Source organism: Anas platyrhynchos, chromosome 5 (assembly GCF_047663525.1).
Source record: "Anas platyrhynchos isolate ZD024472 breed Pekin duck chromosome 5, IASCAAS_PekinDuck_T2T, whole genome shotgun sequence".
Taxonomy (NCBI): Eukaryota; Metazoa; Chordata; class Aves; order Anseriformes; family Anatidae; genus Anas; species Anas platyrhynchos.
In genome coordinates, this window is record NC_092591.1 from 12,653,349 (window position 1) to 12,679,573 (window position 26,225).

Below are 26,225 nucleotides of genomic sequence, written 5' to 3' on the forward strand. Positions count from 1 at the left end.
CTTCACTTTCCATGAAATAAAGCTCATCAAAGGCTGCACAGCGTTAACAGATGTGTGAAATATTAACAAGTGACACCCCTAAGCCTCTAGTTCAGAGGTGTTGCACCAGTGATTTCAGCACTGCCCTAATGCCTTTGGTAGCCTTGCTCCAGATGAACAACCCCCTTTTATTTACTAGGAGCTTTTACATGTGCAGGTGATGGGACTGGTACTTTTGTTGTTGTTGTTGTTTTGTGTTTTTATTTTTTTTACTGATGGCAGGAGATGCAGCAGGACAGTGGTGGCCTGAGTTGAGCCATAAGCCACTGACCTTCACTGACCAGCAGTAAGTCACTGAGGTTTCTGCACGTGCTCTCCGTTCCTGCTCCGTGGCACTGCAGCTGCAGGGCGAGTCTTCATTGCCTTCCTCCCATCCTCCCTGTGCCAGCAAGGAAACACATTCAAGTGGCATTGAGGTGGGGAAACTGAAGCGATTAATGAAACAAACAAAGGCAGGGCCATGTGGACAATAAACAGTTTATTACCAATATGAACACAGATACTGTGATGCACTGACGTACCATTTTTTTATATTGTGATAACTCTGAGACAAGGAATTTGTTGGCTGACAACTAACATGTCTCTGTTTTCTTCTGGTGATGCCACAATACATTTCTGTTGGCAAAGGATCTTCATTTACATTGCAGACTACTAGTAAAATTACTTTGAAGTCATCTATCAAAAGCAAATGATTCACGTGTGTTCTTATCTACTACTAAAAAGAAAGGTAATACATTTAAATAAGCAAATACAAAATACAAAAAAGGCTGACAAATCCAATGTGCAGTGTCAGATGAAATCTAAAAAATCCAGAAATTTAAAATTTAATATTCTTTAGATTAAGACTTTTAAAATGAAGCGAATCCAAGGCAGCAGCAAGCTTCAAAGTGTGCTGAGTCTGCTAATAAAAAGGGTATAAGAACAAAGACAGTGCCGGTGTCCTCTCTCACCATCTTGCGTGACCTTGGTACACTTAGAAATGATCCGCTCTTCCTAGCATTCTTAGTACCGTCCAAATGCTTTGCAGTCATTATGTTGTACTGATCCTACTCAACTCCTGCCGTATGGCTAGAAAACCAAACCACAAAGTTAGTGCATAACGTCATGCCCAGCGCGCGGAGAACGCTAAGTACAGAGGGTGCAGAACGTACGCGCCGGTAAAAGGATGAGTGGAAGGTAAACGGATGGTAAGGGTAAGCAGTCAGCTGTTTGCTTGCAAACTGCAGTAGTGGCTTAAGAAGTTGCATCTGTGATTTATAATGGATGTCTTATTTTGCACTGGAATGAACCGGGGAGTCTCTGAGGGCCAAGCTGCTGGGGCGGTAGCGTACAGGTAAGGGCGTCCTCACCCCAAACTGCCCAGCTGATGGTGGGCACGTGGTGCTAGGGCAAGGGGAGGGGGCATGGGTTTAGCTGTTTCACAGTCTCCTCTATTTCCCCTTCTGTATGAAGCTAAGATGGGGAGTGCAGGGCGTGGGCATGGACCTACCTTCACATGCCCTAACGCAGGCATCAAGTAGGTATTTTGCTGTGCGTGTCAGTAATGGTGTTATTATGCTGCCTTATGACGGCCTTGAAAAATACATTTTGTCATCAACTGCAGAGCAATTTATAAAAAAAATGTGGATACTTTTAGCACAGCTGTTGCACTTTTCACCGAGTTGGAAAAGTACATGGCTATTCAGATTGAGTGAAGGGCTGAAACAGATTTTTGAGCATGGGAGGCCTACGGAGGATGCTCGGGAAGGATTTCCAGGTAGGTACCTTTGTGCCCTCCTGCTTGGCAGGCTAGTTAAAAGTGATTTCACGCTCCCTGACTGTGATCAATTGATGTGCCTTGGGTTACGGGCTGGCCATTTCTCCCAGTCCCACCTCTGAGAAGCACAGGCCGGTGAATTTCTCACAAGTTGGGGTGAAAATGCTTGTCAACAGCATAAAAATAAAGGATGTGAGTACAGTGTCACAATCAAAGATCAGTTAAGGTAGATACATGGCCTTCTGTTGCGTACATAAATCAGAGCTGCTCAGGCAAGTCTGAGAACACCAGGGAACTCCCTGCCGTGCCTATCATCTTATCTACAGGAAATTAGTCATAAAGGTGAGAAAAATAATAATTTTTCTCTTTCTTACCATCAATTATCTCCTCTTTCACTTTGTGTAACTCTCTTACAACTTCCTCCAATATTTCCTGATGAGACAAAACACAAGTCAGCTGCTCAGAATCTCCTTCTAACCGGTGGAAGAAAATGCAAGTTTAACACGGTTGTGCTGTGCCCCCGCCTCTGCTGGTGCTCGGAGCCTAGCACTGCTCTCAGCCAGGGCTGCAGAAGAGGCTGGCATATTTATTTGCACGTTTCTGTACAGGCATCTTGCTCGAATAGCAGTGAGACTGTGCTCTCGTGCCGCTCACCAGCTACCCCTTCTCTAAGCACCTAGTTGTAGAGGAAATCGGCAGACTGAACAGCTGTTTTGCTCGTACAGCGCATGCATGGGGGAAAATGGGTAGCTCGCCAAATCCGAGTGCCAAGGACCTTTCGACTCACCTGTTTCATTCGATCAAAATCTAAGGCATCCATAGCCACGTCGTTGCTGCTGCTCACTGGCTTCATCCTTGAAAAAGGGAAGAAGAGGACAAAAAAGCAGCCTGTTAGTTGCTTGCAATGCTTGCCCAGCCATACCCACCTGCTGACCCCGGCCCTCGGGGAGGCTGCTCCTGGACTGCCCACATCATGGAGAGTGCACGCCAAGGCTGAGCCCAAACTTGATTTGGACTCTTTTTTTTTGAGGGTGAGGGGGACTCAATAATTTTAAACTAGAAAATACTGAAAGGACTTAACAATATACTTTATTACAGAATTTGCAGTGTAGATACCAGCATCCTTGTCTTGGCACCTAGGCTTTAATCAGTTGCTAAAATAACAGTAACATACAGGTTAGCAAAAGATGATTGGAAAAAGAATAGCCCAATAATCATTTCCTTGGAAGACCTGGCTTGAGCTGAGCTTGCTGATAACACTGTGTAGCACCGGCACTTTGTCTAGACCCCAAACCAACCGCAATCTGCCCTTCCTGCCTGATACACGTGAGTATTACCAGTCTTCCAGGACTGTATTCGTCCACAAGCTGACCTCTGCTGATGGCTGACGAAGGACCATAGGGAAGCTGAAGCTGTGAGACTTTCCATTTTAACCAGCAACTCTAAAATATCTCAGAAAGGAATCATGCTAAATAATTCAAAGAGAAGATTTCAAATAACTTTGCCATCATCTTTGGGCCCATGCTGGCTGAGATCCTGCCACCTCTGTGGGTACACTTGGTCTTGTAGCCTTTTCTTGAGAAACCCTTCATATTTTTGCTACCATCTCACAACTAGGTTAGCAGTTAAGACAGATACAAATGCCATCAAACTGATCACGAAGGAAACAGGCCAATGCTGAAAGTTTCTGCAACGTGCCCTACTCCCCCTGCAAAAGTCAGATGAGCAGCAAACACTGAGAACTACTTTCAGGCGTTCAACTAGAAATGGAGTTTTCCCTCTGAATTTCTCCAAGGTGGAATGGCATAGTAGAAGAGAGATGGCGAAAGCTTGGTGGCTGCTTTAAATAGCCCATATTTCATTTCTGTTTGCAAGAAGAAGGAATAGTCTTTTCTATACCAACTGGAAACACACATATTTCCTACAGCGAAGGTGTCCCACTGGTTGTAGGAGAGCTGACTACATTTTGTCCTAGTAACACTGGTTCATACTTTAGTTTTTGTGCATGATATGTTCTAGCATCTGTAACTGCAAGAAGGACGTTCAGATAGATGCCATTGGCAATTTTCTGTATACTGATCGCACTGTAGTCAAGTAACAGTGCAAAACAAGGGGCATCTCTTTGCAGTAAGTGCTAACCACACACAAGTCCCTGTTCCACCTCCTCCTTCAACGTATCCACCCGTCTCAGTGCTCAGCACCGCAGTCACACAAGGTGTTCCTGGGCCAGCCCGGAAAGGCAATCTCTCTTTAGCTGTGCAACACCAAACCTTAATCTCAATCTCTGTGATGACCCTGCAGCGTGGCTGCTGGGACTGCTGGATTCCTGCTTCAGGTTTCTCAGCTTTTGACACTTGCCAGCTTTTGTACCCCGTATTTCTGAATGCCAGTCTGGTGGCTGGCGCTTTCCACAGCTCAGTGTTACAAAGTTGTTGCACCAAGTTTTGCTCTCCCCCTTTCTCATGCATCTGTTGCAGTTGCACAGACGGGGGAATAACCACCCTTCTCCAAGTTGTAGGCTCTTCAGATCATTTCTATCTTTGATTTTGTATTTCTGCTGAGGTTGGGCAAGGAAAACTTCCCCTGTCAGCAGGGTCATCCTGAGCCTACCGCAAACCAGTGCTCCCAAACCTCCCTTCCACTTGGCACAGCACCCTGCCAGCCCCTGCCTGATAAGCACTGTGTGATTAATTCCTGTGATGCCCATGCCCACCTGAGCAGGGGGCTGTTTCTGTGGAACAAGGCTTTCCCACAACACACTCAACCATCACCCTGTTCCCACTTTGTGCAGCGACAGACAGAGCAGACTGTAACAGAGTGAGTACAAACACAACAGAAGACGAGCGCCAGTGCTGAATGATGGGATTTGCCAAAGGACAAGCCAAGACGGTTAAGAAGCTGGGCTGTTAGCCAGTACCTAGAAGACACGTGGGATTGTGTGGGGCTCTTAGCTTCACAGCTCTTCACCACTGATGGATTTCTACAGCAATGGAATGAAACGAGACATGAGTTGTGCAGGTGCCACGGGGACAGCGTGACCATCCCAACTACTAGCCAGACACAGGGACAACCTGTGCAGCTCACCTAGACAGTAATGAAGATACAGGCTTTTCAACAGAATTGCTCCTTTCCCATGGCTTCTTCCCAGAGTCTGTAAAAAAGAAATCAAAATGTTACTGTTTATTGTTTTGTTTTTTTCTTCTCTATCAATAAAAAAAATCCTGAAATTGCTTGTTTTATACAACTGCTTTCATTCAGTGGGGGTGAGTGACTTAGAAAGATCCAGGAAAGCAGGAGAGCTGGATGAGGGTGGTTGCTTACATCACAGAGAAAGCACTGGCAAAGATCTGCTCAGTGATCCTTTTAATTAGGGACCAGACACTTAAATGATACTAAAAAGGCATGGAATTGGAACGGTACAAAGAAAAGCACAAATCCCTGATAGCAAGAAATACAGGCTAATTGCTGCAAGGCTTAGTTTATTCAGTAGAATACTGATTTGTATTTTAAGTGAAAAAGGCTTATGTTTCTTGTCTGTTGGCAGAAAATGTGGGTGTACCTGAAAAAAAAAGTGTGACCCCCCTCAAGTGAAATCTCCACAGAGAATTTATTTAATGCTGTTTGCATCTTCAAGCCAGCAGAACGTTCCCCAAAACGTACAGATCCCTCATTCCTGAAAACGCCTCCTGTTGCCCCAACTTTCTCTGCTGCAAGTAGTCCAAAATAAAGTGAGCAGTTTCAGAGACCCGCTTGACACACAGCTTTTTACACAAGGACTTGCTCCTCTGTGAGGTGCTGAAAAGCTCTTTAGAAGAATTATGGACACTCCCAGGAAATCTCTTTATCTTGTTCCTCCTTTATATGCGTTCACCTTTCTGCTAGCTTCTTCCCCTTCCCTTGTCAAACAAGCAAATAATGGCTTTGTTCCAAAAGGAAGCTGGAATGGTTAAATAGTCATTCCCCTGGGAGAGATTTCTTTTAGCATGTATGAAAGCCAAGGCTGACGCAAGGATGATTTGCTGATGCAAAGCTGGCTGGCTTGCAGCTTATCTACTGCGATACGATCATTTCAAATCATTGTAGGAAAACATATTTTAGGGGCTCCTTAATTTCACCAGGTAACTCTCAAGATGAAGCCTACTGCAACAAGCTACTAGGCTAAGGAAGGATAACAGCTTGAGACCTAAATGCCAACAGTACAGACCAGGACAGCTACAGTACCAAAAGCGGAATAAGTATTTGCTCTCAGAGGATTGGGGTGCATGATTCTGACAGTGCAGATCTTCAACTGTATGTCTGGACCCCTGTAACTTGATTGGCCCTTTAGTCAGCTTTGAGTCTGAGAAGTGCATAAAATCACCATTTCTTGCTGAGTACAGCTTTTGAAACAACTGTCACTAGGGAAATTTTCCATTAGCTACCACTGCTGCGCTCTGAAGGAGGACAAGGAGCCCAGAGTCCTGAGAGATGCAGAAGACTGGATTACGAGGTCAAGTAAAGTACCAGTGGTTCGTTTTAATACCTGATGAATTTTGCTGCTGCTGGGTGGGACCTCGTGTACCGGGTGAAGGAGAGGTGCTAGCGTCGTCCTAGGAAGAGAAAAACAGAGCATTACGTAATTATGGAGATGAAGCACAGAGTCCTCATCTGCTCTGGAGACCAGCTACAGTACACACAGGTACAAAACCAAGTTTATTCTGGCACCTCTGATAGGCACTGCTACCATAGCATGGGTTGAAGTCCATTTAAACTTTAATTTTTCTCACTATTTAGCATGGGAAAATACCTTTTTTTTTTTTTTTTTTTTTTTTTCTCTAAGATGGACACTTTGCCATGATTCCACTGCATCATTCTCATCCCTGTATAGCAAACCAGGCTGAATTACCACTGAGGAGTGCCAGCTGGTGTTATCTAAATACAAAACATTCATTCCCCAAATTTAGAAACTCTCTGTAATATGGAAACAGAGCCACCTGAAGGAACACCAGGCTACATCCCAGCCTTTTACACCAGCACAGTCACTGGTATCAGTGAGAGCAGCCCAGGTGCTAACAGAATATAAAATAACTACATCGGTCGCTTCTCCTTGTAACTAGAATATTAAATACTACACAGATTTGGACTTTGTTTCATGAGGTTTATGAGTGGCAGGTCATAAAGCATTAACCCATATTTTTAACATGTCATTTTTATTTAGTTACCCTCACAACAGACTCAGGAAAAGGTTTAATTGTGTTTGGTAAAAACAAAATCACATCAAGTTTGATGTAAGATAACCGCACCACACAGTGTGCTCAAGACACACATTAAACAGATGTTAAAACATCCTTCTTAATAGTTTGGTGCTACCAAAAAGTTAGAATGGGGACGCAGACTCCTGCAGAGCTTTAGGAGAGATAGCAAGAAGCAGAAAGACAGCAGAGGCTGAATAGTTAGAAGCTAAGTGGTGCCTTTCATCTCAGAGTGTATGGTTCAAAACGAGTCTTGGGGCAGGATTAAGAGTAATGGCTGCACTGCAGAACCAGGGATTCAATAAGCAAATTCCATGCTTGAAGCATTCCTGGAGGACCATGCAAAAAATAGCTGCTTTTCACCTTAAACAGTGCTTATTCTGTTCTCACTACAAACTCTTCAGACCGGGGTGAGACCTGCACTTTCTGAACAGCTTTCCTGCTGAGCAGTTGTTATCTTGTCTCTGGTGGGAATGTCTCTGTGATATGGGGCACACGAGATGCTTTATGAACTTGCAGCCTTCACAAGGGTACAGTCTGGCAACAAGGACGCTCTATGAGCAGCAACCCATGGGAAAGGACACAAAATTAATTCTGGCTTCTTCCAAATCTGGAGAGATCTCCCATGCTTCAGTGGTTCAGCAAGTAAAAAGAAGGGTTTTAATCTGCATGTTGGACTCAAAATCATAGCACTAAGTTTGGTGTAAAGATTGTGTCAAATCAAAACTCTTGCTCAGTTGCTTTCATGGACAATATACAGACAGACTGCCTAAAACAGAATGAATCCAAGCTCCCCGAAATTGTCTTAAGTCTCACTGTAGTGTAAGTATTCTGAACACAGATTTTAATTTTTGTATGGTCTAGTAGTTAATAAACTGTTTCTCCTTCCCTCCCAGAGACATGTTTTATATGCACCCTATGGTCTGTGGTGAGCTGATTCTTTCTTTGCATGAAGGATGGCAAACCAAAGTTACCCCACATGGCTGATGATCCACTTCAGCTCAGCTGACGCTGCAAATTAAAGAAACATGGACCTGGTCTCAAGATGACTTGCCAGAAGGGCTCATTTAATCTTCTTAAGGGGCAAGACTCTACTGTACCCTAAGATACTCAGAGCAGAGCATGAGAAAGCATCAATTGGCCTGGTTTGGGCAAACCCTCACCCACAAATAGGAAGGCAACTCTTGTTTCTGCAGTGCTCTTCCCAGGAAAGGTAGAAGCAGTCACATTTATTTCAACTGATTGTGTATTACAGGGTCAGCACTGCTTGCCATTCCCTGCCCTACTCAATGAACGAGAACAGGACTTTGCAAGGCAGAACATCAACATATTTGCAAGAGCACAACTGCAAGGAATCTTTTACTTACGTTTTGGCTTTCCTCTTCTTTTTTGTCAGCTGGCTTGTCTGACTGCGATGCTGCTTTCCTCCTTTGCAAAAGAATACGAGACAGGACACACAGTCAGCTCTCTGGAAGCACACTTCCTGCAGCAGGCTTGTGGGAAGGCTGATTCAAGCTTTGGTGGGAGTTATTATTTACTTAGCTCCTCTTACAGAACTTGACAAAGACTGAATACATTTGGTTGCGTAGGATTTTGGATGGAGGTGAGGAATCCAAACCTTAGTGATACAACTCACGGAGAGGGGCAATATTTTGAAGCCGTGTTTAATGGAGGAATGCAGGGTGTGCAGAGTAAGAAATGTGTTGAGGCAGAGGAAGGAAGCAGAGCTGGTATGAAATGGGGTAAGAAAGGGATGACTGCTCTCTAGGGCTCAGGACCTGGCAGCGTCCGTCCTACACAAGAGCCCCCATAGGGGGTTCTGAGCAACAGGCGGCTCAGGTGGGAATTGCTGTGGTGAGATATTCTCAGACAGCTCCAAAACCATTCTGTCGGTCATCCTATGATCCAACCATTCCCATTCCCACCCAGAGAAAGGGCTGTGGCACGGCTCCCATGTACTGAGACGGTCAGAAAAGCCCTTCAGCCCTGGGAAGAGAGGGCACTGCTCAGCCAAGGCCCAGGGTAGGAAAGCTCTGGCTGGAGACCAGGAGTCAGGAAAAATGAGTGGGCCAGCCTGGGTTTTCAAGTGCCTTTGGTGAGTGGTGGCAGATTACTGCTATCTCAAATCCAGTTCAAAGGCAGCAGAACTCCCGAGCCCCCCAGTCCCTGGACCGGCAGTGTTGGTGGTGGCTGCAGAAGTTGAGTGAAAACCTCACTCTGTCCTCCCTCTTCCCAAGGTGAGGCAGAGCTCCACGAGAAACACATGGCAAAGAGCTGCAAGCCACCCATGGAGCAATTGGCCATGCGAGTAAACAAACATGTTTGTTTTTCTTTGAAGAAAGCATGGTGAACCTTCTTGGGTGCCAGCCACACTGACTGAAGAAAATGAAAAACAAATTCTTGATTTTCAAGCCCTGCTTAGGGTCTAAACAACACTCAAGGGTGCCAGGTACTGCTTCTCTTTGTAGGCAGGGGAACTGCAGCTCCAGTCTCCACCTGACTTTTGGTTGAGATGATCCTTATCCTTACCCACCTGCAAACACTACCCTTAGCAGGCTCTTTTTTAACACACCAGTATGACAGGTTTTTCATTTCATCTTGATTCTGAGTTGGACAAAATTCATCTCAAAGGAAAAAAAAAATAAATCCAAATGGCTCTCAGAAAGGCTTCTAAGTTTCAATAAATTGAAATGTTTCTATCTTTGCCAAAAGAAAAGCCTCACTGGATTCACAGAGAAGGATTTGATGTAAATTTGGAGTAAAACAGAGGAGTTTTTATCTTCTTATTATATGCATGCATGTGTGTGTAGGATGTAAATTTGGAGTAAGGAGGAGTAAAGCACATTTATGTGTTTGTAGGCCACAGTACTCTGTAAGAATTACTTTCAGATATTCAACTGCATTTATCATTTTATGATATCGGATCAGAAACAATTTTTATAGTCTTTCTATAATATTTAGTTGGCATTTCTGAGGGGGAAAAAAAGTTATAATGGTTATGAACTTGAGCCAGGGAAATACTTGCCCTGCTGGGACCAGTGTCAGATTTATGTCTTTCGACAGACTTAACTGGGCTAGAAATGATGGTGGGTTATGAGGTGACAGTACATTATTACACTTGCACTTCAAGTCTCAATCAAGCAGCTGCTCCCACGGGGGCCACTAAATCCTGAGAGTGGTATTTTACACCACCTGAGCATGCAGACACGTTTTCTCCATTCAATACCCAGCATTAGGCGCACTCCCTGTTTCTCAGCATGTGGTTTTCTGCTCAGAAGAGGGCCCTGAGATCCCACACTCATCATTCAGAAAATTTTATACTGCACATGCTCACTTTCAAAAACACCTTTCCTCCAAGTGCCTTTCCTCCAGGCTGCCAGCTTGCTAAAAAAAACCTGAAACACAGTGCAGGTTCTCTCCTTTCTCCATGTCATCGAAAAGAAAAAGGGTTTTACAGCCAAAATGACCCCTCTCCAAATCAGTTTAACAGCCTGCGTCTGACATCTGACTAACATTTGTTCATGGCCATTGACTTCCCTGGATTTGGGAAGCGAAGCTGAACATGCAGCTCTGCTGATGGAGCTCCCAGGAAGGATGAGCAGCTCAGTCATTCCCAGAGCAGAGCAGCATGGTGTTCACCACAGTGCAGGGGCTTTTGTTAAGGTAGCAAGGGGATTTGATTCTGAATGCTTGAAGACTGCCAGAAGCCATGCTCGAGTACATTTTAAGCTAGAACCATGGACATTTGTAGGATTTCTACATCCAACCGTATGAAATGTCCATTTAGATCTCCTGTTTAAACACAGCTTGTCACCCAGTTACCCTCCTCGCTGTATTTTACTTTGCTTACAGACATTTTCCAGTTCAAGCAAAGTCCGTTTTGACATGTAGCAGTACAAAGTAGATCACAAGTTAAACCAGAAAATAAGTATTAAAAGCTATTAAACTATTTTAATTCTGAAAAGAGACAGAATTATATATTTGGCATTTCAAACTGCTGGAAAACTGTATTTGGAGCTTTGTGTATTAATTGAATGCTTTCTAAAAGATTACATCCACAGTCCATGCTCAGAATTCCTTCTGAAATGACCAGAACATGGAGGAAAGTTGGAATCACTTGTGCAGTTCCTCTGCACTAGGAACTGTGTTTATGCTACACAACGTTATTTATAATCTCCATCTCTGCACACCATAAGACTGTACCTATCCTTCGTTGTCTTAGTCATCATTTTGTTTCATTATTCACATGTAAAAAAAAAAGTCTTTAGAGCTAAAACTGAAACATCTATCACAAAGAACTTGTGAATTACTGTTTAACAGAACATTACTGGTGTAAGGAGGGGGAAAAGAGAAACCAAAAATAATTGAAATAGAGTGTTTTTAAATATCTGGTAGCTTGATATATCACGACTCACCTTGGCAGAGAATAACTTGGCTAGACTGTCTAAAAACACACTAAGAATCAATACCAAGTTACCTGCCAAGATGTTGTCCTGTTATTCTGTTTATGCCTTTGGGCCCAGCATCCTGAATGAGCTGCATAAAATTTATTTGTTTAGGTTCCTTTCATGGTTTATTCTTTCTGAAAACTGTAACTTCAAAATAGACCTTGAAAACAGCAAAATCACAGAGAATGTATTTGCCACTGTCTTTGAAAGTTACGACACTGCAGGCTTTGCCACAACAGCTAAACTCTGCCAGGTACCATTGCTGCAACACCTTCACTTTCATATCAAATGCCAGGGGATGTGGGTGACTAGGAACTGTGCAGGACCTGGCAAATTGCAAAGCGTCACCGAAGTGACCCATTGCTCCCCAAAATGAGAGCACCTTGTCCCATCCAGTTCACTGCAGAGCTCACGCTAGGGATTACTTGAAGTCTAAGTACAAACCTTTTTGCCAGTAATTTATTCATTTCTTCCATTAGTCCTCCGCCACCTCCTCCGCTACTTGTTCGGTTGGCATCGCTCTTGGAGACCCCACTGGGGCTGGACCCTCCTGAGCCGTCTTCTGGCTTAAGACAGAAATAAACATTGGAATTAAGGAGAAGAATTTAATTTAGAACCACACCCTTAATGATTAGTTTTCCTGATTATTAGCAGCAGCGATCACAATCACAGCTCAAAACCAGAGGCGGGATGTGTTTGGGGTTGGAAAGGAGACCCACATAGACCTTAATAAATCCAGGAGCAATCTGGATGAGGCAGTGCATATGGGCGAATGATGAAAAAACCCATAGTGATGTTTGTTAATAATTACGTTTAGGTTACATAACCCTTACCGAAGTGGACACTTATTTATGCGAGGCCTCACCAGCCTATGCTGGCTTTTTGAGCACGGTGGCTTTAACCACTTGTAACGCTTGTAAAATACCAGCAGACAAAACCAGGGTGGACTTGTAATGAAATCCTGGCAGAATAGCCCACCTGGGGGCCGCCGTGCCCCCTCCTTACCCGTTGAACTCTCCTTAGTTTGGCACCAGCCAGAGCCGCTGCGAGCCCTGACACCGACCCGTCTTCACCGCCAGCCCCTTGGCTGGCACCGGCCGGCAGCGGGGGCGGTGGGGGGGGCGCAGCTCCCATGGGTGGCGGAGGGACTGGGGGGGGTGGCGGAGGGGGAGGGCCCCCGGACGAAGCAGGGATCACCGCAGCCCCGCTGGGATGGCCGGGTGGCAGAGCTGGGCCTGAAATGCAGAGAAGACAAATTACATGTGAAGAGCCATCTCCAACAGCCCATGCGCAGAGTCACGAGCGCTATTCCCAGGCTGTGACCTGGTGGCACAACAAGAGAGCGATGCCAGGAAGCACCAAGCACCCAGAGGAATAGGGAACTGTGGTTGCATCGATGGTCAATCAGCTATGGTTGTGTCCTCCTGAATGATGGAGGCACCGATGGTCAATCAGCTGTGGTTGTGTCCTCCTGAATGGTGATGCAGCAATGGTCAACCAGCTGCGGTTGTGTTAGGCAAGACCCTATCACTACCAACCAACTTTCTCCCTCTGGGCTAGTATTTTATCCTGTACTGAAATCAAAGCACAAAGTGGCACCTTTCTTCTGTTCTTCTCATAGCTTTCTGCAACAAGCCGCTCTAGGCTTTGCAGCACTTTGCCTGTAATGGGCTGGCTGAATGCGTACACCACCAGGAGGGTATTTCCCTACATTATGCCCTCAGAACAGGCTGATCTTGATATATAATCACAGGTTCAATTGTTCAGTAAGTGTTATTTTCAAAGACAGGAGGGTTTTGACCAAGCAACATTTGGAAATTAACATTAGCAGCCTGGTTTTCTTCTTATCTAGGGTTTTTCATAATACTACCTTATTTCTGTGGTTACTTCTGCATGATTTCACGCTCTTGATTCCATTCTTGAAGTGAAGCATAGCTGCTATTAGAAATACTTTAAACATTTCAAGCCCTCTTTGGTTCACAAACATAATAGCTGGTAATTCATTGTGGGTACAGTTAATTGTAATTGCAAAACTACACACACCTAATTAGAGGCCAGCCTGAGGCAAAAATTGAACCGAGTCAAAATAATGGACTGATGTAAGTTTAAAATAACTTTATTGAACTAAATGGATTTCAAGGACTTGTATCAGCTGAAGGACTGAGCCTCCCCTCCAGTGGCTGTAGTAATATTTTTAGCACTAAGTGGAAGGAAATGTCTCAGTTTTATTCCTTTTCTAGGCACATAATTTAAGCATTATATGTGCTTATAGACAGGAATGGATCCAAGTCACAGAGAGTATGATCTGAATTACAAATAGGCATTACTCGTAGCTGCTCACACAGCAGGCTTTAGATGAGCACTAGGAATCAAGACCATATGTAAAGTGCAGACCCCAAGCTCTAGATCTGCTTGCATTGAAAAAGGTTTGGTAGAACAGTTATGGTGACAGTACCTCAACTATTAGTGCAATTTACACCAGGAAGAGAGTTGCTAGAAGGAAATAAATTATATAGGCACGTAAGATTCTGCATAACTCTAACAAAATCAGTGTTGCATCTTTTACTGGTCTGAAATACCACTTAAGTGAAAGAATACAAATCCCAGCCTCTACCAATACTGCTACACAGACAACAAGTCTACCACAGACCTGGCCTCCAGCTTCAGAGCCCATTGCTAAATTTGGAGCAGAATGAACACAGGCTTTGAACGAAGCTCGCTGCCAAATGCAATTTGCCTCCGCCAAATGATATAAACCTCCTCCTGGGCTAATACAGTAGGAATATGCATTGCAACAACCCAGCTACAGGGCCCCAGCCCTGTAATTCTTGCTTTTTGTCCTGCTTTTAGCTGAGAAGGTCCTCAGACCAGTCCTGAGTACCTACTTTTCTACCTTGCTTTCAGACATCGTGTACGGCAGGAGTGGTCTTGGGTCTCTCAGGCCTTGTTCTAGTGGTCATGGGCAGTGCGAATGCGGCTTTGTAGGTAGCTCAAAGCTAAGCCTTTTACAGGTCACAACTCATTGAAAATCAGTACTTACTCAAGTGGGAAATGGTTGATGAAGTCATGTAAGGAGGGGTCCTCCCGGGCATAGTCACCTCAGACCCAGCAGCGTAAGGGGGAGGCAATGGAAGACAGTGTGACATGGGCTGGCACCACTGCTGCGGGGGGCGAGGTGATGGAGGGGAGGACAGGGACAGGGCCTGGCCAAAGGAGCCGGGGGGGCTGGCAATCACGGGCAGCTGGGAGGAGGGCGCAGCTCCTAGGCGTGGAAAGAAAGACCCAGGCACGCTTCTCAGCTGGGTCCTAGGGGAGCCTGAAGCCATTTGCTCTTTGGGGTGGCCATTCAGAGATACACCGGCCAAGCCTTCCTGGCCTGCTTTACCTATGGGTTCCCTGACCCTGTCGTGTGGGGCAGGAATCACGGGCAGGATGGTGGGACCGTGGGGCTGCAGGGCATCAACCCTCTGCCCTAGGGGGGTATTTGTGACGGGGGCAGCAGAAGTCCAAGGAGAGATGCAGAGAGAGGAGCGCCTGACCTGGCAAGAAGCAAAGGGAAAGTGGGAAGGGTGGAGAGGTGGCGGAGACAGCGAGGTCCGCCTGATGCTTGGCATGACGGGCCTGTGGCTTGGGCAGGCTGGAGGGGAGGAACCCAGGACTGTTGGCAGCTCAGAGGCCGAGTGTCTGTGCAGGAGCTGTGGGGGCTCGCTGCCTCTCCCCGGGAATCGCAAAGAGGATTTTCGAGCGAGCTCTGGGACAGCAGGAGGGGAAGGGACAGCTCTGGCATGGGGGGGTGGCAGAGGGGAAGCACCAGAAGCAGGAGGAGGAGGCTGGTGCTGAGAGGGGGGAGAGCACAGGCTTATCTGAGGGGTGGGAGCTAAAAGAACAGAAAAGACAAATGAAAAAAAGAATAAGATGGGCATGCAGCGAGGAACAAAACCAAGGCAAAGCAGGATGGACTAAAGGAAACAAAAAATAAATGCAAACAGAAGCTCAAACAAAGCAAAAAGGAGAGATGGCACAGACACCAGTCCAGGGGTTTCCAGCCCTCGGCAGAACTGGGGGCTGTGCAGAGCAGGACCCCATGGCCCAGGATGGGCTGTGTGCTCCAGTGATGGTGAGCTCCATGTGAATCCATCAGGGTCCCGTCACCCTCACACCAGGGGAGCTGCAGGGGATGCACTGAACACAGCAGTGGCCACCCTGTAGCCTGGAGTGGACAGCCATAATGCTCCAGAGGCCACGTCCCACTCCTTGTGGGTGCCCAGGTGGGATTTTGGCTGTGGTCCCTGATGCAGAAGAGCACACAGAAACCTCTGCCCAAACAGAATCTGTCAACTTATGTCACTGGCTAAGGTATGAGTGCATCTGAGCTGATTTCAAGTCAAAAACAACCGAGAAGTTGTAACTGCTGAGGAAAAAACCATAATTTATGTGGCCAAATTAACCACAAAAACTTCCACAAAAGCCTAAAGCAGATCATCTTGGCCTGCTTACTGCCTTCTTTCATGGAGGCAAAGCCATACTTCATAGTTATACACTATTCCTGTCAGCTCTTCGCTCAGCCTTGTGCAACTTAATATGCTATAGAAGATTTTCATAAGCTCATTAAATATGTATGCATTTTCCATTAAGCACACAGAAGACTCCTTACCTCATGACTACAAAATCCCCACCGATGAGACTCCAGGGCTCTCTTTTGCTCTGCGCTGTATCTGGCTTTGTGCCGCAGGGCAATGGGGAGGCCCCGACCTGGTACAGCCGGCACGTCCACCCCTTCGTGCTGACATCCTCTGGGAATGAGGAGTCACTGCCACCTTGGCCAGCCCCACCTTGGTATGCCAAAAATCCCCCTCTGCTTAGCAGTTTTGGCTAGCACCAAACCTGCCTAGCTCCACCTGCATGGCTCGGACACGAGCCTCTGTGAAACAACACACTAAGCCCGAGTGCTTTTAAGTCCCTAGCTGCAAATGCTGTAAAATCAAACTATCACTAAAGCCACTGTTCCAGCACTGGCATAGGTTGTCCAGAGAGGTGCATGAGTCTCCCTCCTTGTGGGTATTCAAAAGCAGTGTGAACATTGTCTGGACGTTGTCACCTGCTCTGGGTGTCACTGCTTGAGCTGGGGATTGGACTAGATGGCCTCTAGAGGTCGTTTCCAACCTCCACCATTCTGTGATTCTGTAATTTTTAGCAGTCTAGCTCCTGCATAGCACCACAAAAAACCCAACTACAGCTAAAGAAGACATGCAGGGAGAAACTACAGCTGCTTTGCTTCCAGGTGTTTGATACATGCCTGTGGTAGAGGTTCTTCTTTCCAGGGATTCCTGGCGCTGTTGCTGCTGCTCCATCACTTGTCTGAAACAGCAAAGAAAAAGACCTCAGTCATTATGTATTCCTTATATTTTTGTAAGAGCTTTATGCACTGAGGGGCCCTCAAGCTGTACATTACAGGTGGGTGAGCCAGTCTTCCACACAAACACCGTTCCTGCAAGATGGACGTGGTTTTGACTTCCGCAGCAGTGCCATTGCAGGTGCTGGGGACATGTAATCAGGACACGGCCTGGTACCTTCAGGACACTGCAGATGCTTGGTTCAGGGGCTGGTTGATCCACACCATGCAACTCTGCAATGGGTCCCTTGTTGGCACAGCAGGGCTTTGCAGGTGAGCAGAACACTGCCACACCACCAGGGAGGACCTGAACCACTGCCTTTCTTCCACATGTGCTCATCACAGAATTACACCACTCTTCTTTGCATCCTCAGGAGCTGCCAGCTCCCGGGTTGCCCAGGCAGGGAAATGCACCGCCTAGCACCGAGGAGCCTTTTCCCAGGCTCTGCTTTCCAGGGACGTGCAGTTGCCAGTATCTATCAGCAGAGGTCTTCTCTCGCACGCTTTAACACTTCTGCAGAAATAGCTGTCACTGCTGCCCCTGCCACGAGCCCTCCCTGCCATTCTCTAGTTTAAAATATTGACAGCTAAAAAAGCCACTTATTTTTACCACACACGTAGATATGAACTGGGGATTTCAACAATACTACACCACAACTCTGAATTACCTTATTGGAGCACTTGGCAGTAAGGTCTATTACCATTTTCTTCCACAATTTCTAAACCAACGTTGCCCTGAATTTGTTCCACCTATGTTTGGGCCAGTCTTAATTGCAAAGACATTTCTTTCTTTTTTTCTGCAAGAAGTTTATTTCTTGTTTTGTACAGTAAGGCAAGCTTAATGAACTACAGGCAACGTTTCTATATTAATACTTTACATAATATTTCAAAAAGATCTCCCTGTTACATTTTTGCTAACTTGTACTTTCAAATGAGTCTGCTATTTTTAAAGAATTCTATTTACATATAAATAAAAAAATAAGAAAAAATATCCAGAAAAATAAAGTTATGTTATGTAGGAACTAAAAGAATGTCTTAATTTGCAAAACAATTTTCCTGTGTTTCAATTCTAATTCAATAGATGAAACAGAAAAATTCACAATTATAATTATTCACTGTGGAGAGATCAATCTTAACCTGGTATTATGTTCAGGACATGCATTTCACTGAACACAAGCAATTTCTGGAAAATCATTACAGGCATCTCAGGAAATTATATGTGCAAAGTGCAAAGGGGAAACGGTTTTGAGAAACAGCCTCAGCTGGCTGATTCCAGTGGTTTTATTTCAGCTATGACAATCTAAACCACAGAGAAATCTGTTCTGCAGCTTGGCTCATATGGGATAGTTTTGTGCTGAACACCTATGCAGCAGCATCAGTTGCACTTCTAAAATTTCAGTGGTAAAGAGATGTGCTAAAATTCCCTAGGAAAAGTGTCCCCTACAATATCTTGGCACATATTAGAAAGATCTGATGTTGAAGAAGTACTTCACACGTGAATTTTCCTTTTTAAACCCTGGTGAATTCTAGGTTTATCTGGAGGACAGATGTGAAAAACTCCAGCAGGACAGACTTGGAAAGGAAGATGGGCAAGACTTCAAACTACTGGAGCCCCTGGTGTGGACACCGGGGCTGGGTGCTCCCCAGAACAAGGGTCCAGCCACAGGCATTTGAAGTCTTTTGGGCTGATACTAGCCTTGCCTGCTCCTGGGCAGCAGCAGCTTGCATGAGCCAAGCACGTCCTCCCACACGTGCTAAAAGGAGAACTTCTTACACTCTTAGGAAGTCAAATTCGTTCCAGTGGAACTAAATAAAGATCAAGATTTGCACAAGGCTGCTTAAGGAGTACGCCAGGAGTAAAATATAAGAAGGAACAACCTGCATCCTCTGACTTACAATACGTTCTTTTCACATTTGTGTAAAGGTCCTTAAAAAACTTTAAAACAGACAAATTTGCAGGGCAGTTACCAGAACTTGATCTCCTTGCCTGCTCATAAGCTGTTCAAAAAAAGCTAGGCCTAAAATTAGGGCTGCTATATGCTTTAAGAGTGCGTTAGCATAATTAAAACTGAAAGTCCTTCAGAGCAGATGCAATAACGTCTAAGTGCATCTACTGGCAGAGCTTATTCCAGTCCAGTGGAGCAAAAGAAGCTTTCCCAGAACCATGTGCCCTGTAGCAGTGGAAAAATCTACCCAAAGGGCTCTTGCTGTCTCCAAGCAAACAACCAACCAAAAAATAAATAAATCAAGTCACTCTTTTTTCTAACTTAAACTGGTCACACTTTGCATATACAGACTCACATACCTAAATTTGGGGTCTGAGTTCATACAGCCTGCACTTTCAGCAATTCCCACTGGCTTGATCAAGCTTGAGACCATGTCTTCCAGCCAGGCTGTGCAGCACACAGGTGTGGAGAAAGAGCTCTCCTCTCATCTTTTTGATTGCTCAGCTATCAAAGTAACCCTTAATAATCCTGACTGGTGTATAATCACCCACTGAGGCATTTAACAGTCACTTTTAATAGTCATTTAATAACCCTTGTTCAACTTCAGGCCATTTGGGAGCAGGGAACTAGTTTCCTTACACTTTATATGCGATTTCTGGAGAAGGGAAAAGAGAATTGTATGGAGGGCTGCCTGAAACAGAAACCTAAGCACCCACCACAGCCTGTGTAAGGGCTATACATGGTTTTGTGTAGGGGACATCGTGCCTGCTCACAGGTTGTGCCTACAACTGAAGGCAGAGCCCACTGAGACCTGAGCCTCTTGTCACCGACAACCACCACGCTGAGCTGCAGCTGCAGGCCGGGTTTCAGTAACCGCCTTGCGAAGCTATTTATTATCCAAACCAAGCACCCGGCCAAGTCCTGCGAGAGCTAACCGCGCTCCTGCTGACCCTCCTCTGTTTACAGAAGCAAATGCAAACACAGCTTTTAAACAATCACGCACCAAATGGTGATCAGCAACAGGTCCTGCTGGTTCCTGTACTCCAACACACTCCCGGTGAAGGGAGGCTCACCAACTTTTAGCTACACGTTTTTGGGGAGAACACGCTGTGGTGTTTCTCATAGAGTAGGCAAAACACATTTGCAGTGAGCAGAAATACGGCATACAGAGGTGCCTTTTTTGTGTGTGCGTGAGCCTATACTTCACCAGGGAGGCACAAACCCGGCTGTGCAGTGCTGCTGGGCTGGACACAGCCGATGCCAGGCAGCCAGATCCCAGCTCTGACAGCCCGGGTGGCCGGTCGGACTAGAAGACCTTGTCCAGAATGGGACGAGTACATCTTCTGCTTGGCAAGGGAAGCTGAAGGTACTGCTGCTACAGGAGTCTTGGGTGAATCAGCAAAGCTGAAATGGGAACATTGCCCTCACAGCTTGATTATGGAGAAGGCATATAAGGAAGGGCGCTCCTGCCCACCTTCCCCTTTGGTATCAAGGAGACCACTGCTAGCAGCTAGAGAAAAGGCCACGTGTAATATGGCACTACGTCGAGGCTTGCATGGAAGGGTGACAGGCATGATTTTACAGTTTCATTTATTATCCTGTTTAGAGCAAAACACTCATAAAAGGAATGAGATATGACATAGGAAGTAGCCATAGGCAAAGTGAGCCTGAGTTATTACTGACAGGGTATATATACCATCAGTGCTTCCTGGGCAACATGACTAGCAAGAGCCAGTAAGTGATCCAGAACCGGGAATGGTTAATTCTTAATATGCTTAATTCTTTCTTAACATGCTGAGAAACACACACTCTACAGATTGCTTGTAAACATGTTTTGTCTTTGAACACGAACATGCCTCACACTTGCCCTTGAGCAAAGAGTTTACCTAGGGCTTCAGTTCACTTCACCCTTTAAAAAGTCATTACAGAATTATTACCAATAATTACAAACTGCTCAGAATCAACATAAACCAGGTTATGAGTAGGAAGAACAGTACTTATTAGTGAGCAAGGACTGCACACACATCAAATTACAAACTAGAAATCTACCATAACTGATGAACCCAACTTACCTCCTCTGTGCTTCCATCTCATCTGGGGATGGCCCATTCTGGACCTGGCGCTGGGCAGCTGGACCTACAGAGAAAACAAGAGAATGATGCTGGGAAAGTAACCGATGCTGACCTTTTCAGTAAACCCTTCTGAATGGGGTAGGAAGACAGACGAGGTCCCATCCCCAACCTGTGAAACTGGACCGAACTCCCCATAGTTAGTAATGTCACCTGTTTGGACCTTGGGCTTTTGTGTGATGCAGCTGCATATACACATATATGTTGGATATTTCACTAAGCGGACTTGTGGATGAAAGAATTTCAGGGTTTAAGTCAGTTACTCCTCCGTCAGTGGCTAAAGAATTCCATCATGACAAGCCTCAACCATGCTCAGCACTGATTTGATCACAAGAATTTTTGATCACCTATGTATGAAGACTCACAGTATCGAACAGAAGTCTGCCCTCTGCTTGGAGAGGTGGCTAAATGTAAGTGCCAATGTTAAGAAGAATGGCCAGAGGATGAGGCTGCAGGAACAACAATTCTTCTTAGGCAGTAAATTATGTAAAAGTATAAATGACATCATCTTAATCTGGTACTTTGGCATGAATCTTCTCTTTCATCTAAATGCCCAGAAAAATGAGGCCTTGTGGCCAATTTGACTAATGCAAGAAGAAATGCAGAAGGAGCCTAGCACCAGGCTGTGGACAGCACACAAAACACGGGCTCCTTTTCCCTGTAGGTGCTGTTAGGGAGCAACTGGACAGGTTTAAAACCAAGCAAATCAAACCAAATCAATTTGGAAAGCTGCCCGAAGAAACCTTTTCAGGGCAACGTTGCAGAGTACATCTGGAAGTTGGGATTATGGCTTTTCATCATCTGCAGCTTTCTTGAGCTGATCTCACCTGCATAGCTGGCAGGTAAATAAGTAACCCTCATAATCTGCCAACAAGCTCACCTCAATTTTCAGCATGAAGGAGCTGCAGTAAATTCAATGAGTTTACTTCTATTTTCTGTTATGTATGTGTATGTTAGCAGGATTAGGACCATACTGAAACTAAATACATAGCCTCTGGTTGTAATGCATGGTTGCAAAATGAACTCTGCCTTTAAAAATTGTCTGTGGTAGGGCAAATACCTGATATATTCCTAGGACAGACCACAAGGCAATTCAGACAATGCTACTTGAATTTTTTTTCCCTCGCTTCATGGAAATAATTTAATTTCACTCCTTTATTCAGAGATGAGCTCTACCCATTAATAAATCCTGATTGTTTATATGTGTATATATATATATATATATATTGAGAATTGTAGATGACTGTTTCAGTTGGCAGCATTTTGTTATTATTTGGTCATAGTGTGAAACTGAAGCACATAAAGCTCATCATTGTGTTTTGAAATTGCAAATTTCTCCATATTTTCTACAGAAATATCCTCCTCTTTGAACAGACAGCCCCCAAAATAAAATAAAATAAAACGAACAAACAAACAAAAACAAACAGAAGCTACTTATGACCTAAATAAGTAAAAAAACAACATTCAAAAACACTTTACAGAAGCAGCGACAAATTTGCAGGTATTTTTGTTTGTATATTAATTTAAAAAGACAGGCAATTTTTCAGATGCACAGGGTACATGCCTGCATGGACCCCAAAATGCCCTAATTCTCTCTTGGATATCTTAAAATACATAACAGTGCTTTCTGAATAATGACTAATTCCTTTCTTTTACAGGTTGAGATTTCTTAGACATATCACCACACTGCAGCAAAACATTTGTTCCTATAAATCTTTTCCAAAATCATTTTTCTTCTCGTTTTCTGGCTTCTGCACATTCATTCTGCTTGGCATGATTTTCCTCTCCAACTGCTTTGGAAGTGAAGTACTCCAAAAAACTAGACAAAAGAAGGCAAGCGTGGATAGAAGAGGAGGAGGAAGCTCTCTCAGAGAAGAGGCAGAGGAGTTGAAGTTGATCAGACACTGCCAGCTGAGGAAAAGCAGTGAGCTCAGTAAACTGGAAGTGATAGGAAGGGAGGGAAGCCGTACATATGTCGTGTTGTTGTGGTAAGAGGGTGTGCAGGGCAGTTACAGCCTTTGCTACCTGTGTCCCAGCTCTTCTTGCCAGCAGTGGAGAACATACCAGTTCTCTACCACTTGTTTTTGTAATGCTTGAGTCACCCACAGCCATAAGAAATAATTCCTTCTTACAACCTCTGTGATCTTACTGTAACCAATCTTCCTTCTACACTGATGTGCAACCTTCATTTGCAAACCCTGAAGAAAAAGATTCATTGCCTATTTTGGCGACCAAGATTTTGCTGAGGCTGGCCAATACACTTTAAAAGTCCAACCTGAGCTTTCAGGTCTATTCACTGCCAGAAGCACAAATGCTGCTAGATTTATTTCCAGTCTGCAGCTCTGGACAGACCAGGCGCACCACCACCTGATGTGATGTCTGCAGAGCACTTCATGTTCTGCAACAGTGGAGCTCCGTGGTTCTCTCGTCCTTCAGCTTGCTTCTAGCACGCTCAGTGCAGAAATTGAACACGGGGATTATTTTTATGCTTGGTTTCATACGTCTATGTTCTGTGGTGCACATACAGCAGCCATCTGTTTGATGGAGGGTTTTTTAAATTCAGGTGGACCTTTCTAGGTTCCACTTCTCTCCGCCTCCTTAGGTATTTCCCAGACATGAGCAGACATGAGCAGTAGGTGCTCTTGCAGTGGCATCCTCATATAAACACATGCCACAAGTTGCACTGCAAGCTGCCTCCGACCCTGCCAGCCTTTGGGATCAGCTGCACGGAGAACAGTGCTTCTCAGCACAACCAGGAAGTTGTTTTGCTCCTGACCCATCTGCAGCTTCATAGCTGTGGCAATCTACATTTTTAGCAACCTAATTAATGCAGGAGATACACTGTGAACGTCCACGTTTCCTCGCTTCGTTGCTTTGTAGTAATTAACTGCGCTTTATATAAGCATCTTGTGACTCAGCTCAAGGCAGATTTTGGGAACACAAGGAAGTTTGCCATTTGCTTTTTCTCCTCTAGCTTATTGGAGAAGGTTTGCAAGCCCTATAGCCTCGTGGTGCTCACCTACCAGCGTGATGAACGTGGTGGGCTAAGGAAAGCGTCTAGGGCCAGGGCTGAATAGGAAATATATCTGAGATTGAAAAACCACAGTCTGCATATGAGCAGAACATGATGGTTTTGCCTGAAATAAAACAGCAGACTATGGCAGGAAGAGAGGTGACAGACAGACAGACGCCTCTCCCTGCTGCTGGATCATTTCAGCTGGTACTTGGATTGTGCAAAAATCAGGTTCAGCTCTGCCCCATCGTCAGGTATGTCATAGGAACATGCCACAAACATTTGCTCATTTTGACCAGAAGAGTTCATGCCAGATTACAAGTTCCAGCAAAGCCTTTTTTTTTTTCTTTTTTTTTTTTTTCCCCATAGGAATGCTTTTCAAATAAATTGGCATTTTTTGACAGAAAAAAAGTCAAAAATATTTCCAACAGGTGCACCATGGCAGGGCACTGAGCTCTGCTACTGCCAGCTACTGGTGGCCACCCTGCAAATCGTCTCCACTACCTGGAAAGTGCATTTTGGTTTCTTCACCACCTCCCCCTTCCCCTGTGCAGGTCAGAGGGGCACTACCCACCCCCAGCTGCCCATCAGGCAACCCAATAGCATGACGGGGATGTGAAATCATGCGAGCTCAGGCTCCACTCTGGCAGGATGGGGGAAGTTTTCTGCAAATCATCAGTTCCCAGCGCTCACAGCCGGGTGTAAATTTAGCTCCCTTGCTGCTGTTGGGCAATCTCACTGCTGCTGGGACCGTCAGCACCTTGTCCAGCTGCCCAGGAGACCTCAGCCCATCGCCGCAGGCAGGGATGCTGCTGTGTCACGTCACCATGATGCCCTGCCACGGGGTCTGTGTGGGGTGCAGACGCTGGGGGTCTGCCCAGGGGGAAGCAGGACCTGCTGTGGCCGTCCTGGTGGGGAAAGCAGGTCTCAGAGATGTCCTGGCACGGCCAGAGGCCACCAGGCAGCACCCACCAAGGCAGCCGGTGCAGGAAGCAGGCACAAGGCTGCTGTGCAGTGACACTGTGCTCAGACTGATTAGTAGAGACAATTATCCCGGACAAAGCGCCAACCTAATTAGCCTAGATAAGGCACACAGATAAAACAGGGTGCCTGTACTGCCTCTGGGGCCCGAGCTGGTAGGACCAGAGTTGGATGACACAGCAGGTCAAGCAGAGCTAAGTGCCTGTGGCCAGGCAAAGGGCTGCAAAAGGGGATCACGGAGCTGCAGGGTGACAGAGCCAGGGCCCTCATGTGTAGCACCACGACACCACAGTGTTTGTAACCCAAATATTTAGGACATCTCACCTCACCTGATGTGCAACAGCTCACAGGTCAGACATGCTGCAGAGAGCATCCTCTGACAGGGCTGAGGCAAAGGACAGTCCAGTGGGGCAAGTTTACAAATGTTAATGCCCTTAGGATTTCATTGTGGTGTTTGCCATGCAGGACAGCAGCTACAGCCCCGTACAGGACCCTGTTTGTTCATCTGAGTCACAGGAAGCAGAGCGAGGGAACGCAGCCACCAGGCAGCAGGGCCGGGTCCAGCGCCACAAAGCCTGCGCTCATGGCGTGTTTACCTCGCTCCTATTAAACATTAACTCCCAACAGAAACAGTTTCAGAGAGTGTTATTCACAGGCAGGGTGCAGTGTTTGTAACAGAAGACATTAAATGCCTTCTATAACATCACTTACATGTTCACCAAACCTTTCCTCCAGGAACTGCAGAGCTTTAGCAGCCTTAATGAGTTTCTCCAGCCCGGGGAGGGAGACGTTAAATGCCTCCATCACACCCAGACCATGCCTGCACAAGCCAAATTTGTTTGCATCAATTTACCTACAGGTGAGACTCGTTACTGACACAGCTAAGGCACTCTTATTCTGATACAGACCGAATTAAATTTGGCTTGACCTGAGGCCAGAAGAGCGCAGTGAAACGAGCATTGCCAGGCCTGCGCCAGCCAGGAGCCCTCCTCTGGCTCCCTCCTGTGTGCCCTGGTGGCTGACAGTGAAAAGTCAACATCCCCTAAAAGCATCCCCCAGCAATGTTGTACACAACCTCATCTTACCTCAGACTACACTGAATTGCAGGAACTGCCAGCTTAACAGATCTGAAAAGCACCTTTCCCACTATTGCAACTGCCTTACCTTCGTCTTTATCCTTTCACCTGTACAGGTTCACAGATTACCTTAATCCAACATAAAACAGGCCTCACTTAAACTGAAATGAGGGTGTGAGCACAGGGGGTGTGCATGAACTCTGTTCATTCCAAC

At 45.6% G+C, this 26,225-nt stretch overlaps 1 protein-coding gene across 6 annotated transcripts in view; it reads right to left on the reverse strand.

Annotated features, from left to right (window-relative positions):
* Nucleotides 1-498: 498 nt before the first annotated feature.
* Nucleotides 499-26,225, reverse strand: part of EVL (Enah/Vasp-like) — a 141,844-nt gene continuing 116,117 nt past the window's right edge. For 5 of the 6 annotated variants that reach the window (XM_038179840.2, XM_038179836.2, XM_072038301.1 and 2 more), the window contains exons 4-14: nt 20,885-20,948; nt 16,771-16,832; nt 12,480-12,709; nt 11,919-12,040; nt 8,394-8,454; nt 6,318-6,384; nt 4,880-4,946; nt 4,713-4,775; nt 2,583-2,649; nt 2,170-2,227; nt 499-1,107 (exon numbers count right to left, since the gene is read on the reverse strand). In XM_038179840.2, coding sequence (XP_038035768.1) covers nt 1,070-1,107; nt 2,170-2,227; nt 2,583-2,649; nt 4,713-4,775; nt 4,880-4,946; nt 6,318-6,384; nt 8,394-8,454; nt 11,919-12,040; nt 12,480-12,709; nt 16,771-16,832; nt 20,885-20,948 — 899 coding nt within the window. In that variant the 3' untranslated portion in view covers nt 499-1,069. The remainder of the gene's footprint in view (nt 1,108-2,169; nt 2,228-2,582; nt 2,650-4,712; nt 4,776-4,879; nt 4,947-6,317; nt 6,385-8,393; nt 8,455-11,918; nt 12,041-12,479; nt 12,710-16,770; nt 16,833-20,884; nt 20,949-26,225) is intronic. The other variant, XM_072038302.1, reaches the window with a different exon arrangement.